Genomic DNA, 13,424 nt, shown 5'->3' with positions numbered 1-13,424 from the left:
CACAGACACACAAGCGCACGCACACACACACACACACACACATACACACACACACATACACACACACATCCCTGCTACTCTGAGAGTCAGAGTGCAGTCTGAACTATGCAGCACTGTGGTGGAAAGCCTCATCTTAAACAACACTCCATATCCTGTCCATGCATTACTATAACTGATTGGCAAAACATTATAAAACATATTTAAAAAACTTTTTTTTTTAAACAACACTGTGCATTATATCACAAGGAGTGTAATCACAAAAGCATTTAAACATTTTAAACTGAGAGTGACTTGTCCTAAAAAACAGAGAAACAATGATGAGAAAGACAGAGCAGTGCGGGGGACTGTAAGTGTGCCTGAGTCAGATGGGCACACCTTACAGACAACCAGTGAGTTAGCAAAGGGGGAGGGGGCAGTGAGACAATGGCCTTAATGGGAACCCTTTAGAAAAAAGAGGAACTTTTCTGACTGGTTTGGATGGTGCTTGAGAGGTAGCTGCACTGCACACTTAAATACCAACACTCACACATTCAAATATAGCTACAGTGACAAACACAAACACATTCTGCTTCCCGCTGCTAATTTCTCAGCTGACACTGTTAGTTTGTGAGCATTGTTCATCTACTCAGACACATGTCACTTCAAGATGGATGAGGCTGAATCATGAAAGGATAAAAGACATTAAGAGAGCCAAGGTGAAAAGGAAAAGTGAAAGCCATGGAGTGAAGATCTATGCATGAATTCTTGTCTAAAGAGAAAATATGGATAGCTCTCCATTAAAGCATGCATGGATGTTTTGCTGTAGGCACTAGTGAGAATTCAGACACCAGCAGACCAAAGAATCAAAGCAGGAATCTAAGCAAAAGCCTGTGTGAGTATATAAATATGTGTTCTTTGCATCAGCTATCTATCCCGCTGTCAGAGTATGGAGAAAGACAGTGACAGGAAAAGAGAAGAAAAGGGAGGACGCTTATTAATAAGAGAGAGAAGAATGAGCAGCAGGGAAAGTCACCTGAAAGAGCCATGAAAATGAAAGGGCTGGTAATGGATGAGTGTGACACAAAGGGCGAAAGGGAGTCAAGAGTAAAGAACAGAAAACCAATTTGGGGCAATGGACAAGTTCTCACCTGAAGATTTGTTCCTCATGAGGCGAACCTCTCTCGGCTGGATTCCCTGCTCCTGAAGTTGTGCTCGGATCTACGAAAATAGAGGCATTATTGCCATTTAAGCCTACCAACAACAAGACCCACGCATCATCAGACCGCTGTAGACACAAACACTTACCTCATTGGCTGTGGCATTGGGTGGCAGCATTCGAAGCATTATGATGTTGCTTGGCCTCTGGTTCTGGTCTAGATCTGCACGGTAGTCCTGGTCCCTCTGATCCAACTCCTCAAGGGACAGGTCTGGACCAGCGCTCCCGCAGCTGTGCTCCTCTGCCGCCATTTGAAACGCCTGCATAGAACAGTCACAAATGAGCAACAATAAAATAAAATTGTAGCCGCTCTATGTGAGATGTGCTTGTTATGGCTTACCCTCCTCTTCATCGCGCCACGAGAGAACCGGTCTTCCTCTCTCTGTCTCACCGTATTGTATTCCATCTGTTCAGAATGTGCGCCATCCCGACCCCAGTTGCCATCCCTACTCCCTGAATGAGGGGCACTGTTATCAGGAAAGCCTCTTCCACCTTTCCCCCGACCCCGTTCCTGCAGGCCAGTCCGTAACGGTTCAAACTCCCGCCGGGATCCTTCCTCCTCTCTCTGGAGCATGGGGAGGGCGAGATCGGGCTGTGACTGAGAGCAAGGGGGCCACAGGAGCCCTTTGCCCTCACGCCCCATGTCCCCTCGCCCATCTCCCCTCTGGTGAAACCCCGGCCGGTCTTGGAGATGACCTGGTGAGAAGTCACGGACACCAAGCGGTTGCTCGTCGCGGCCGTACGGTCTGTCCCCCTCTGCTCTGACATCATATCCTGCTCCTGCCTCCTCATCCTCCTGGCCATAGCCTCGGTAGTCCATGTCCCGAAAGTTGTGATCATTGTGGGTGTTGCCGTAGCGACCTGTGCGATCACCTCGCCCACCCCTGCTCACCATGAAAGACAATGTTAGGGACTTGTCTTGACTGACACATGACACATCTTTATGGGGGGGTGTAACATTAAAGTTTAACTCACCTCCGCTCATAGTCCATGCTGATCCACTGACTCTGCTCCTGGTCTCTGTTCTGTGTCTATTTGGTTACAGCATTAGATACCCTGTAAGCATATCAGCACTTTACTCTTTTTGCAGACTTAGTGTACACATACCTTGTCTTTTAGAAACAGAGTCAAACTACTGTTCGGTGGTGGGGGGGAGGAACCCAGAGGCAGGCTGCATTGTCTTAGTTTTGTCACCAGGTTAGCAGCATTTCTGAACACTGCAGACTTCTCCAACTTTGCATGATATCCCCTTGTGTCACTGCTTTACGAACTACTCACCAAGAGCTTGAGATAAACAGAGGCATGGCCCTGCATCACTCATAAACATGTGCGTGCGCGGTGCACATGCTCATGCTTGCAAATCCAAAAAGGAGTATTCAACAATGACGTGTGGCGGTCATCTCGGTTAGCGGGCAAGCTAACTATTTTAGCCCGAGGTTGGCTAACTAGTCCAGGCAGAGAGACGCTGCCTCCGCACGGCTGTCAAAACACAACAACTACAGCTGTATGTGAAATAAGACAAACACTTACCAGTGCCACATGTAACCAAAAAGTAGTCCTTTAAATGTCACGTTGAAGTCTAGGTGAGAAGGGTGTTTTATTTTTCAGGGGAACCAAGTGTAAAATGGCCACAGTAAGACAACATTTCAGAGTGGGCGGGACCAATACCTGACTCTGGTCTGTGATTGGTGCTTGGAGTGCGAACACGTAAATGTCGACGATGATTGGTCCAGACGAACGGCCAACCCGAAACTAGTGGCCCATCAACTGGGAGGACATGTGAGGCATTACTTGATGCGTTTCTGTATATGTCATCATATCAAATATAAAAATCATAGAATCAGATATTTTGACGGGTTATTTATGAGTGTTTTTATTTGGAAACAAGGGTAAATTAATGCCAGAAACATAAGGGAGACGGTCGTAATTATTAATGAATGAATGGACCAAAGAACACATAAATACCTTACAACAGAAAACCCTAATATCAGCTTTATTTGGAAGAAAAAAAAAATATCCAGAAATACTAATAAGTCACAGTACAAAAAAAAAGAGAGAAAAAAGAAACAGCTCTAGCAGCCCACCCCCAAAACTTTCCAGTCTTGCACCCCAAGCTTGACCTTCAATTAATTAAACAAAACAATACTACGGTTACAATTTATCATTTAACTGACATAGGCTGATCATAACAGCAGGATTAAGTAAAATGATTAAAATATACTAAGAAAATTAGAGACATCAACAATAAAAAGTTATAGTACAATAATGACAAAATCATTAAAGGGGGGATGGGGAGAGTTGAGTAAAAGGCAAACTTGAAATACACATCAATAACATGTCCTTACAAAGCCTTGTAGGACATACAGTACATAATGGACATTATAGTAATAAGATAAGCCTATCATCTATCTGAAAGAATATTCAACTCATCAACTACACCACTCATGATTTGACCCACTGATTAACACGATCAAATGAATCTCTGGTACACAAAAAAAAAAAAAAAAAGGTCCTAAAAACTTATATGTTTAACCTGATTGTGCCTCTAGGTATAGTACAATGTCTTCCAGTAAATGAAGGTTTCTGTCACTCTGAGTAGCTGTTAATTCCATTACCCATTTGAGCCATAAAATGTGGCCATCAGGGGTAACTTTGGCATGGAAACAAGGGGTTAGGTCAGTGACGCAGAAGGCCTTTCCATGCATACAGTACGTAGACACATATGTTAATACACTCCCACACAAATATACACACATTCACTGCATGCAGACCTGCACTGGGAAAACAAACCACCATACAGTTTGCATACTCGCACACACACACACACACACACGCACACTTAAGTACAGGTAAGTAATTCAGTATGGGAAAATATCTCATACAATCTAGTTTAGGCATACCCCTGCATAGTGCCTGAGTCAGAATATGGGCCTGAAGGAGCCAAGCCAATGACAGGGAGAAAGCATTCATAAATGTGATGTGTGGACACTACAAATGACAAAATAATACCCCATCTAAGTTATGAATCCCTACCCCACAACTTAACTCTTCTCGACCACTGCTCTCAAGGCACTACATGTAGGCGATACTGTGTAAAATTCACTTAGACATGGTCTTAATTCAAACCTATTGTATATTTATGTCTTTTTTCATACTTTCTCAGGTCCCCATTGTCTTTGGCCTGATGAGGACATTTTCTCTCCAATCATGGCACATTTCATGTTTCAGTTTACATCTATTCAACTGCAAATCACCCCCCCACCACTTGCCCTACAGACGTAAAGATCTGAAAGTTCTCGATAGACGTAAGAAAAATGGCACAAAACCTAATGTACAGACCAAGGACCAAGGTGTAGAAGCCTATCAAATTGTTTAAGACCTGCTTTAATTTGCTAAGGATAATTGGGTGATCAGAAATTAAGCATCCGCAAAACTTTTCAGGGCCCTCCTCAATATTCTCCCCCTATGTCAAATCTCAGTGGAAGCTGCCCTCTCCATCTGTGCTTGACGGCAGCTCCTTCTTCTCCCAGAACCTATAACAGAAGGCAGGGGGACTTCTTGACACGTTTCTTGGCCTGCAGTGCTGCCCTAGTCGCCATCTCAAAGACTTCCCTCACGCCATCTTTGGTTTTGGCAGAACACTCTTGGTAGCCGTAGGCACTGATGCGATTCGCCATCTCTTTGCCATCTTCACATTTAACTGGCTCCTGGAGACACATGTCAGAGAGAGATCAACATTTTGACACGTACACCAACATATGTGCACACATGAGCATGTTTTGACCAAAAATACTGACCTGTTTCATTTTGGCAAGCTCTCGTCTGGTGTGCTCATCGTTGCGCAGATCTTTTTTATTGCCCACCAGGATGATGGGAACATTTGGACAGAAGTGTTTCACTTCAGGTGTCCACTTTTCTGGAATATTCTCTACAGTGAGTGGAGGGAAAGAATGAGCAATTAGCAAATTATATCAACATATATCTATTTCACAATCACAAGGTGTTCAATACATAGTGGAGTGACTGTTGCAAAGACAATACCTAAACTGTCAGGGCTGTCTACTGAGAAGCACATGAGAATAACATCAGTGTCAGGGTAGGAGAGAGGCCTCAGTCTGTCATAGTCTTCTTGGCCTGCTGTATCCCAAAGTGCTAGCTCTACCTGAAAAGACAGAGAGAGAGGTACGTCATGTAAGGATGAATGCATGAATAATTAATATTATTTACATACATTTGAGCATTTAAGTTACATTATTGTACTGCTGTTATACTCAATATCACTGTATATATGTATGTTTAGAAAAATCATGTCTAGTTGATTGACAGAAATCATTTTGGAAAAAGTTATTTCAGAGCAGAAATGATTAATTGATTGATTGAATATGCAATAAGATAGATACAGAAATTAGATACAGAAAATTAATCCGCTATTATTCTGATAATTTAATAAATGTAGTAATTTTTTAAGTAAAAGAGACAGACATCAACTGTTCCACCTGACCTAATATAAATATTTGCTGATTTTCTTCTATGATAATAAAGTGAATATCTTTGAGTTGAGTGAAGTGGTGCAACAACGATTAGTCGATAGGGAATTCACAAGTAAATTAACTATTCTGACAATCAATTAATCAGTTAAATATTTTTTTCAAGCATAAATTTCAAGCATTGATAGTTTCAAATGCGAGTGTCAGTGTCCCACATTATAGTAAAGTGAGTCTCCTGGGCTTTGGACTGTTGGTCAAACAAAACAAGACGTCTGATGACTTCACCTTGGGCTGTAGGAAATTCTGATACGCATGTTCACAATTGTTTTGGTCTTCTAGAGATTCAGGGATTTATCCCCAAAAATATTTAGCAGATTAATGAACAATGAAAATAATTGTTGGTTGCGTCCCTAGTTTGAAGATGTTATCTTAATCTCTGGGAAATTATGAGGAAATTTTTTTGACGTTCTATAAGACAAACAACGTTTACAATGTGATAAGTACGTATAATTACGTTAAAACTATTATTACTAGCCACCCGTACAGTGTACAGTGCCCCTAGTTTGCAGCCAGTGTTTTGTGTTTTGTGTCTCACCTGTTTCCCATCCACTTCAATGTCTGCCACATAGTTCTCAAACACAGTGGGGACGTACACCTCTGGGAACTGGTCCTTACTGAAGACGATGAGCAGACAGGTCTTCCCACATGCACCATCCCCAACTATCACCAGCTTCTTCCTGATAGCAGCCATCTGTAGAGAAGATCATACTTTTACACAAGGTTATCACCTAGTCACTACTATCCACTAATAATACACCCAAACATGGTTTTACTAATAACTAATGCACAATCAGGATGAATAAGGCTCTTAAACTTTATGGTGCAAGTACAACGCCTGCCCCCCCGTCCTCTGAATGTACACATAATGTTAGAAGTAACTCAGCAGCTCAGACAACGTTACTACCGCTAGCACACCGGCTTCCTTATATCTCAGTGTCATTAAAAAGATCCTGGTGTACGACACAAATCTAAACCAAAAAACGACGCGTGTGGCAAACAGGGAGGCTGCCTCCTCGGAGGTAAAGGGTGCAAACATGTAACATTTCCGTGCTGTGTTCCCATTCCTGCTCAAAGGCTGAGCTCTGTAGTCCGGGCCTGTCAAACCAGCTAACATCGGCTAGCAAGGAGAGCTAACGGTGTTTGCCCTGGTTTGGATTACTGTCATTCAAGGTTTCCTCTCTGAACTGGTCACTACAGCATTCTTCGCACTACCGTGGTACTTCTGCAGGCTGAAACAAGACACGGCGGAAAGTTTAAACGCTACAGTTGAATATGATTACCGCTTGATGTTTCTGTGTCCGCCTTTCTCCTCTTCCTGACCGACTGGAAAGCTCCGCCCACTGCTCACACGCATGCGCGAAATAACGTAATTTGCCAACAGGCTGCTGCACCTTTTTTTTTTTTTTTAAACCTTTTTTAACCTTATAAAAGATCTTTATATCCTTATATGAAATATGACCTAGGCATACAGTTGTATCATTTATTGTATATTCACAAAAGAGTGAAATATATGAAACAATACCACGACAATAATTAATCATAATAATAAAGTCATTAACTTAATTAAAAGCTCAAGTTCATTGGTTTTCATTGATCTTTTATTGACTCTTTCACATATCAGTAACGCAGTACATTACATTGTGTAATTTGTCCATATGTACAACAGAAGTAGACACATGTAGAAAAAAATATACATACATATATTACTATATACATACACATTATAATTAAGTTAGAGGTAAATCATAGCCCATTTTAATATATTCAAGTTTCAAGGTTTACTGTCCATTGGGAAGAGATTAAGATAAAAAGACAGCATAGATATAGGCTACAGATAATTATATGTCAAATAAAAGGTTTAAAGATTAAATGTAGTCAGAGAATCAGGTGAATAAGTTCTATAAGTTACAAGTTCACAATTGAGTCATGAAATGTTTCCTTATTTCTATTCCACCCAGGATTTGTTTTTGTTTATATGGGTTTTAAGTTAGCAAGCATGAATCACTTGTCTTAAGAGTTCTGCATCATGTGCAAGTACACTACTCACTCCTGCTTGAGGACTTGGCCACAGAGACTCTTAAGACTCTGCTGAGACTACCTCTCCCACTGAGACTCTTCAAAAGTATCTCCATGATTTAGGAGGGAAAGATGAGCTCTTCAAGTCCTCTTAAAGTGAGCATGGCTTCTTTTGTCTCCTCCTCAGAGTTTATTTGAGCTCACTGAGAAGTTAATAGGTGGCAGAGTTAGAGCACTGCTGCTTCTATTTGTTTCTATGGTCACTGGAGGTAAAGTCGCTCCGATTGGCTGCCTGGCTCAGCCAGTCTCTGATCTATTTCCTGACGGCGGTGGTTGTGGTGGTGCTGTTGCTATTGCTGCGCTGGTAGAACAGCACATAGGCTTGATTGGTCTGAAGCTGGTTTTCTGAGACTGGAGTCACACTGTAGGTGGGTAGATGGAGAGTAATCATGAGAAACAGCTGCAGGTTTGTATAGAAAGCAGCTCAATACAGATGACCCAAAGTCACAGAAGGCTTTTAGAAAAGACTATGACATGCAGTTGGCAGGGCATTGAACACAAAATGACTTAGATGTAGTCTCACCTGGAGTCATTGTAGAAGCACCAACCATTTTCATCTGAACAGCAGGCTGTGTAGTGACCCATGTTCACTGTCCCAGTGTGGTTACATATTGCATATAAATCATACAGAACTGGGCCTGTGGGGACATAGTAGTACAGCTGGAGACCTTTCCTCACAATCGTTCACATCTCTTTCTCCCAATGTCTCTTGTTTTGCTCAATTGTTAGTTATCAAAATAAAAGGCCATAAAAAAGCTATTATATTATATAGTACTCAATACTAGTGTCAAAGGTTAAAAAGAGTTACTTTCACCCATGGATGCCCCTGTTTATTTCTTTTGAAGGTATGGCCGTGACAAGCCCCCTGTTTTTTAACCTCTCCTGCTTATTTATTATTATTTCAACATTTTACTGTATTTCTTTTGCCAAAAATAAATTAAACGTAACAGTGTGTAACTCACAGTAACACACCAAAGCATGCATGCAAAAGGAGATAATGTACAAAAGGAGGAATAAATGAGAAATACACAAGGACAAACTGAAGAAAGAAAGGTTTGTTTGTGTTACCAGAGTCGACAGGTCCGTAGGGTCCAAGGTCCAGGTTAGTGAGTGGGAAGGACACATACACTGTGCTTTTACTGATAGACCACCGTGACATTGTAAAACGATTTAGATCTGATAGAGACTGTTAAGCATCATCATAACTTCCTGCACAAAAACACATCATTTACACATCAGTCGCTGATAAGGTTACTACACTAAGTTAAAGCTGTTGCCAAGGATACGGATCACAATAACCTGGGGAAACCTCTGGATGGACAGCCGCTTGGTGCACTCTGTATGCCTGTTACACCTCTCACACATCTGAAACACACACACACACACACACACACACACACACATCGTAACATTCTTGAAACACTTACAACTACACAGGATCCATTGTAGACAACTAGTACAAAAAAAGTTAATGGGATGAATTACAACATCTGTATTACAGTTTTCCGTGTTTACATATTGTAATATTGTTTGGGGTGCTACTAGCTCATTCTACCTTAACAAGACGCTTTTAATTCCGAAGAAGATTTTAACTATTCATAACGTTTTTAATGTATGTTTATGTTTAAGTATTTCTTTGTTTCCAACAGCCTTCCTGACATGATTTCTCAAACCTTCATTTATATTCTACTCGGCCTTCAAAGGATTTTCATTTACCTTACTGTTGCACTTCTATTTATCAGTATGAAATTAAATATGAAGGTCCCTCTCTCTCTCCCCAGTCAAGGAGTCTGAAGTCAAATACAAAAGAACTTACTTTGTTATATGTCTACAAGACTCAAATTAAAAAACAGCTAATTTACAGTGCCATATAACCTTTTATTTTTATTTTATCTTGTCATTGATTGTAAGTCCGTTCTTTTATGTTTATTTATCTGCTTTGTTATTTGTGTTTGTTTGCTTTGTCTGGCATTGTCTGATATTTATGATTATATTTTGTGTTGGGGAGGACACTTTAAAAGCCCTTTGGCTTTGTTCCTCCTCTGCACATATTTATTAATGCTCTGTTACTATATTTATTATATCATTATATTTAAATTGTGCAAACAAATTAAGAAAGATGAAAAGATAACCCCTAACTATGTGTCTATGCAGTCGGCTGCAGAAAACAGTGAATAATGTTTAGTGTTGGCAGTGGGCGTTTACATTAACTGTCTGTTTACAACAAACATATAAACATGTAATTTTTTAAATAAATAGAAATAAAATATATAGGTTACAGGTGGATACAAAATTCAGTTCTGGACTCAATTATTTCCCAGCTCACAGTGTCCATGTTATTGACCTTTGACCCTAAAGTTAGAGACACATATTGATATATTACAATGCATTATTTTTGCACTCTGTGTTAACTCACTGGTGAATTCTCCTTGTCCAGTTTCTCCTCCTGAGAGAAGAGGTCCAGGCACTGCCTCAGCGTGACCTCCCCAGTAAAGCTCCTCTTGGGTATGGGCAGCGACAGATCGCAGAACACGTCAAATGTGTTGGAGTAGTGGGAGCACACTGAGCAATGCAGCGAACTCCGCAGCTGGCCTGAGAACAGGTCTGTGAGAAGGGTGGCATGAATGATCAGTGGTTGCCCTCATTGAACTTATGATGCAGATGAGACTGACGGATCACCATGACTGGACTGCTCTCCTCACCTACTATCCTGCTGTCATCTCTCTCCAAGTGCTTCTTCCACATGGCAGCTGCCTCTTCCGAAATCCTAAGGGAGGATGAGAGATGAGGGAAAGACAGAGAACAAAATGTTGTCACATGAAGGACATCAAGGTTTCGAGGATAGAATCTTTTCCACATCAACATACACACCTAAATCTGGCAAATTTTTGTTCAGGCTCCTTCCCTGTTCGTCGAACGTAGGGTCTGCGGTTAATTTCTGTGTGCAGCTTGTCCAATAGGAACCTGAGGAACTCCTGTGCATCCTGTTGACTGGTTTAAACACAGATATACAGGGAGAATTCTTCTTCATGTTACTGTTCCAGGCAACTATTTCTATTTCTAAGTCTCAACTTCAAAACCAAAAACCAGCATCTGTACTGGTAGCAAAGTAGAAAACTAAATCTCTAAATATACACACAATATCCAGTTAACATGCAATACAAGGTCAGGGAGAAAAAACAATTATGATGTACAAACAGATCCAATTTTCCAAAACAATTTCAGTGAAAGGTTAGAAGCAATCACACTGAGTACTAATTTTTCAATCCCCTTAAATTGGCTTTAATTTTTCCAAAGTATCAGCTCTGACAATTTCAGGTCCTTCTGTACATTATTCCAGGAAGAGGTGGCAGCACATTTAAAAGCATGTTTGCCAAGTTTTGTTGTAACTCTGGGGACCAACATCTGTAGAATATTGTGAGAGGGCAGGCCATATTTTGGTATACACACAGATAAGGAAGAGCTTTATATATAGAGGCCAACCAGTGAGAGAGTATGCAGATAATAAAGCATAAGCCACAACTGTTTACAGTATGCAACTTCTTTAGGCACTGTACAGGTGCACTCATAAAGACCAGATTACCGTAGTCCAATAAAGGTAAAAAAGTTGCAGAAGTGGATATTGTGTTACATTGCATATATAGCATATTGTCTAAAAATCTCTCTGCCTTTATAAATATGCAGAGTAGTTCATGTGTTTGCCTTTGCACAGCAGTGATGTTGCTTGCACAAAAGTCTCATGCATGCAGTTAACCTTGAGGAAAAGATGAACATCATCTACACCACTATTTTTTCTTTTTGGGGGGCCAAAAATGTAAATAATACATTTGGTGTCTGAATTAATACTGTTTTAGGTTAGAATACCGCAATCAACATCACATCAATATAACAGGCGATTCCAAATATTTGGGTAATGTGTATTCTCACCTGTAACCACTGAAATAAGGCACCGCTTCTTTAAAGAGATTGTAAAACTGTCTTGGATTTACAACTGTGTCTCCTTCATTTTCATCCCAAAGGCCTGACAGAACCTGAGAGAAAGCTAGCACAGGAAGACAAGGAACAATGAGAAAAGATAAAAACATAACATGGGAGGAATAATGGGAAGAGGAGGGAACGGCAGGAGAGAGGAACATACTCTCCATGAGCTTAGCATCCTCTTTGGAGAACTTCTCCTGCTTGTAGAGCTTGAGGAGGCAGTAGTCCCGCAGGCCACGCGTGTGAGACAAACACTGGACTATTGCATTCAGGAAACACTACGTTGAAGATAAAGTGTAGGGGAAAGTGAGCGTGTTTCTGCAAAAAAACATATTCTGGTAATAATGGAAGTATTTCTTTAAAGGGCTCTTTAAAGGCATCCTGCATCATTAGACACTTACTGTGTTACCAATGTTTCTAAGGCCAACCCTTCCACTTCCTAAGGTGAGCTGCTCTTTCTGGAAAACAAAGACAACACAGGAAGCTATTGACCCGAACATCTGCAAGCCTCTTTTGGTTTGTGTACACACGTGCATGTGTGCCCTACTATTTGACCCCTGGCTGTGTCTGTACGACATGATACTGTCTGTCTTAACCCCACCATATCAGTGTGTGTCCAGCATTGGTAGGACAGATTTAGCCTTCTTATGTCATTAACATAACAAGGGAGGCTAAAAGGAGGTCAGCCTCAAGCATTCATCCTATTAGAGACCAAGGAGTGCTGACAGGTGCTTAAACACGTGTGTGTTGATGTGTACTCTCCTTTAATTCCGATTTCCCTGTCTGTGTTAATGTTGTCTCATGAGTGTCCTGTAACTTCCACATTAAGAACAAACTTTAAAGGCTACCGGACTAGAAGATCTGAGCATAAATTAAAGGTTTATATACAATGTTGAGTTTTGCACACCTCGTGATCAGTGACCAGAAGCAGCCCCATCAGGGAGGTGTAGAGGACAGACTGGGAGATGTCGGCCGTCTCTCTCTGCAGGCCGTTATGAGACACCAAGGTCCGACACAGGGCCTCACAAGAGCCCTCCCCGTTGACGCCGCTGGCTCCAGGCATCCTATTTTACTGGTAAACCCTCAGAAGTGTCTACCAAAAGGGGTCCTGAGACAGATAGAAGGTCTTCCCAGTAAATGAAAGCCAGGTGGTTTGCAGACTCAGACTCAGTAGTTTCAGTTTTTTTCACATGCAGGGTTAAAGGTGAGCTGTCTGACAGAGAGAAAGAGTCTTCTCTTTTTTTTCTAAACGCAGCAGATGAAAAAGTATTATCCTCTGTTTCCAGGAAAATATCATTCACAGCTGAAGGAAAAAGAACAGGATTCATTTGTGAATGAGCATCCCCTTAACGTAATTCCTTATCTTGAACAGATCGAGTTGATCCACTCTGGCTCAGAATTCTCTCTTGTAATTACAGCATGCAGAGCCACTCGGAAAGTCAAGGTCTGACAGAGATCTCAGTGAATCCAGACATTACCAAATTAGATTGACAGCACGTTTACAAAAACAGATGTTTTTTTGAGGCCTCACTTAGTTTGCATTAATTAAAGGAATCAAGAATATAACCTTTAAAACAGAACTAGCCAATCTCACAACCAATGTTCTTAGCTGTTATCAAACCCTAATC

At 41.1% G+C, this 13,424-nt stretch overlaps 3 protein-coding genes across 3 annotated transcripts in view; all 3 read right to left on the bottom strand.

Annotated features, from left to right (window-relative positions):
• The window catches only part of rbm10 (RNA binding motif protein 10), a 10,180-nt gene extending 7,318 nt beyond the window's left edge, over positions 1-2,862 (bottom strand). Inside the window, exons 1-5 of the mRNA XM_035656449.1 lie at positions 2,726-2,862; positions 2,171-2,251; positions 1,536-2,079; positions 1,285-1,455; positions 1,128-1,197 (exon numbers count right to left, since the gene is read on the bottom strand). Coding sequence (XP_035512342.1) covers positions 1,128-1,197; positions 1,285-1,455; positions 1,536-2,079; positions 2,171-2,187 — 802 coding nt within the window. The 5' untranslated portion in view covers positions 2,188-2,251; positions 2,726-2,862. The remainder of the gene's footprint in view (positions 1-1,127; positions 1,198-1,284; positions 1,456-1,535; positions 2,080-2,170; positions 2,252-2,725) is intronic.
• A 190-nt stretch (positions 2,863-3,052) lies between these two features.
• On the bottom strand, positions 3,053-7,089 carry LOC118324110 (rho-related GTP-binding protein RhoA-C-like). Its single transcript, XM_035656258.1, has 5 exons — positions 7,023-7,089; positions 6,278-6,433; positions 5,237-5,357; positions 4,993-5,123; positions 3,053-4,902 (listed from the first exon to the last, which is right to left on the bottom strand). The coding sequence occupies exons 2-5, from the start codon at positions 6,431-6,433 to the stop codon at positions 4,729-4,731; spliced, it is 582 nt and encodes a 193-aa protein (XP_035512151.1). The 5' UTR covers positions 7,023-7,089; the 3' UTR covers positions 3,053-4,728.
• Positions 7,090-7,984: 895 nt separating this feature from the next.
• Positions 7,985-12,876, bottom strand: usp21 (ubiquitin specific peptidase 21). The gene is made up of 11 exons (XM_035656239.1): positions 12,704-12,876; positions 12,198-12,254; positions 11,957-12,074; positions 11,746-11,860; positions 10,690-10,809; positions 10,521-10,585; positions 10,235-10,422; positions 9,105-9,183; positions 8,887-8,994; positions 8,342-8,456; positions 7,985-8,180 (listed from the first exon to the last, which is right to left on the bottom strand). The coding sequence occupies exons 1-11, from the start codon at positions 12,857-12,859 to the stop codon at positions 8,072-8,074; spliced, it is 1,230 nt and encodes a 409-aa protein (XP_035512132.1). The 5' UTR covers positions 12,860-12,876; the 3' UTR covers positions 7,985-8,071.
• Between the last annotated feature and the right edge of the window lie 548 nt (positions 12,877-13,424).

This window comes from Morone saxatilis, unplaced genomic scaffold, assembly GCF_004916995.1.
Source record: "Morone saxatilis isolate NCDOM2014 unplaced genomic scaffold, NCSU_SB_2.0 Contig15, whole genome shotgun sequence".
NCBI classification, from domain to species: domain Eukaryota; kingdom Metazoa; phylum Chordata; class Actinopteri; family Moronidae; genus Morone; species Morone saxatilis.
This window is presented reverse-complemented; position numbering and strand designations above follow the sequence as displayed.

Excerpts from the sequence above, each read along its gene's own strand:
- LOC118324110 (XM_035656258.1), bottom strand. The coding sequence starts at position 6,433 with ATGGCTGCTATCAGGAAGAAGCTGGTGATAGTTGGGGATGGTGCATGT. Across the intron at positions 5,358-6,277 it reads TTGAAGTGGATGGGAAACAG|GTAGAGCTAGCACTTTGGGA; the intron begins GTGAGACACAAA and ends CTGTCTTTTCAG. Across the intron at positions 4,903-4,992 it reads AGCTTGCCAAAATGAAACAG|GAGCCAGTTAAATGTGAAGA; the intron begins GTCAGTATTTTT and ends ATGTGTCTCCAG.
- usp21 (XM_035656239.1), bottom strand. The coding sequence starts at position 12,859 with ATGCCTGGAGCCAGCGGCGTCAACGGGGAGGGCTCTTGTGAGGCCCTG. Across the intron at positions 9,184-10,234 it reads TGGACAAGGAGAATTCACCA|ATGTGTGAGAGGTGTAACAG; the intron begins GTGAGTTAACAC and ends TGTGTGTTTCAG. Across the intron at positions 8,457-8,886 it reads CTACGGACCTGTCGACTCTG|GCCCAGTTCTGTATGATTTA; the intron begins GTAACACAAACA and ends ATGTCCCCACAG.